The sequence below is a fragment of the Epinephelus moara genome, chromosome 5 (genome assembly GCF_006386435.1).
Source record: "Epinephelus moara isolate mb chromosome 5, YSFRI_EMoa_1.0, whole genome shotgun sequence".
NCBI classification, from domain to species: domain Eukaryota; kingdom Metazoa; phylum Chordata; class Actinopteri; order Perciformes; family Serranidae; genus Epinephelus; species Epinephelus moara.
The window spans coordinates 19,639,075-19,640,586 of NC_065510.1; the positions used below are offsets into that span (position 1 = coordinate 19,639,075).

The 1,512-nt window shown below is 41.7% G+C and overlaps 1 protein-coding gene across 1 annotated transcript; it reads right to left on the reverse strand.

Annotated features, from left to right (window-relative positions):
* On the reverse strand, positions 1–1,111 carry LOC126390561 (spore coat protein SP65-like). Its single transcript, XM_050044928.1, has 3 exons — positions 1,025–1,111; positions 830–884; positions 1–743 (listed from the first exon to the last, which is right to left on the reverse strand). Exons 2-3 carry the CDS (start codon positions 882–884, stop codon positions 436–438), a joined length of 363 nt encoding a protein of 120 aa, XP_049900885.1. The 5' UTR covers positions 1,025–1,111; the 3' UTR covers positions 1–435.
* Positions 1,112–1,512: the final 401 nt, after the last annotated feature.

Consider the following 1,512-nt stretch of genomic DNA (forward strand, 5'->3'; position numbering starts at 1 on the left):
ATATTCTTTATTTAAATACACAACATTTCAGTCCTCAGACCTTCACCGGGTAAAATAAAGGAATAAAGAACTTTCCAAAACACATACAGACAACACGTTTTCAGGTGAGTTCAATCAGAGGCAATGAGCTGTCATATATTATGGATATTATGGGCCAAACTAGTCGCATGAGTCTTGATTCTGACATAACTTTTAAGCAACGGAAAACAAATCAACATTAGAGGTGATGACACAAACCCAGATATTCAGATTTCTACCAAAACTTTATCAATATTATTAACATTTGGAAGCACTGGATCATCTAGATCTTCTAAACCTATCAACACAAGTGCCTCATAACATGATTATTAGGTTGTATATTGTGACATATATTAGAAGTTACATTTCTCAATGGGTAACAATAACTGTAAAAACAGATAAAGCACATCAGCTAGGTTATAGTGTAAAGATGAACCTGTAGAAAACAACAGTGAAGTGACACACAGCCAGACTGGCCATGAACGTGATCCCAGGATGTGCAGCGGCGGCAGCAGCAGTGTTGGTGGCGTTTGTTGAGTTTGTCGTTAACGCCATTGTTGTCTCTACGCCAGTGGTGGCTGCGGCTGTTGAGGCTGCGGCTGTCGAGGCTGCGGCTGTCGTGGCTGCGGCTGTCGTGGCTGCTGCAGTTGTGGCAGCGCCGGTGGTAGCTGCGCCAGTGGTAGCTGCTTTGGTGGTAGCAGCTGTGGTCTGAGCACTTGCTGAGCCTATTAATCAGTAAATAAAACATAAATACAAGAAAGGGCCAAAAAAAATTCACTACAATGTAACAACAAAAACATGTCTTACTCACCGATGAGCAGGAGCGGTATCAGAATTGTCAGAAGCATTTTAAATCTCTGCTGCATCTAAAATAAAAAATGGAAAGGACGTTTTCTTACATGATCAAATTAAACAGTTCCCTCCACATAACATGCACGTTCAAGATTAACTAGGTCTATCAGAGACTGAACAAAAACATCTTAAACAAACTGATGAAAATACTCACCAAGCTTCTCTGGATTTGACTTACGTAGCTGCCTTCTCTCGTCAGATGTGCACCTTTATCTAAACCTCTGAGTTTGTCACTGCCTTTATATGTCGAACGTCTGCAGCCGTGAGTGATGATGTGAAAGACACCCAGCTTTAAACGCGTTTGAAGGATGATCATTCCTTCCACATGGGTCACCTCCGTTTATCCGTACGTTTTAAAGGATGTAACGTTATTGTACCTGCAACTGTGAGGATTTACAAAGCAAACAGGTTGGTGATGAATTGAAGGAGTTGTGTGTCTGTGTGGCACAAAGACAGCAGTGTGTACCTTGTTAATGAATGTCATGTGGAGTCCTTGGAATGAGAATAAAGGTGAGGGGTAAAAGCACGCGACCTGCTCTTCAAATTTACTCTGCTAATGTGGGTGAACACAGTGTTTCTCACTGACACCAGTGTCTTGTGATGGATTCATTTACGTAGACGCTGTGTTATGAAGCTATGCGT

Excerpts from the sequence above, each read along its gene's own strand:
- LOC126390561 (XM_050044928.1), bottom strand. The coding sequence starts at position 884 with ATGCAGCAGAGATTTAAAATGCTTCTGACAATTCTGATACCGCTCCTG. Across the intron at positions 744-829 it reads GATACCGCTCCTGCTCATCG|GCTCAGCAAGTGCTCAGACC; the intron begins GTGAGTAAGACA and ends ACTGATTAATAG.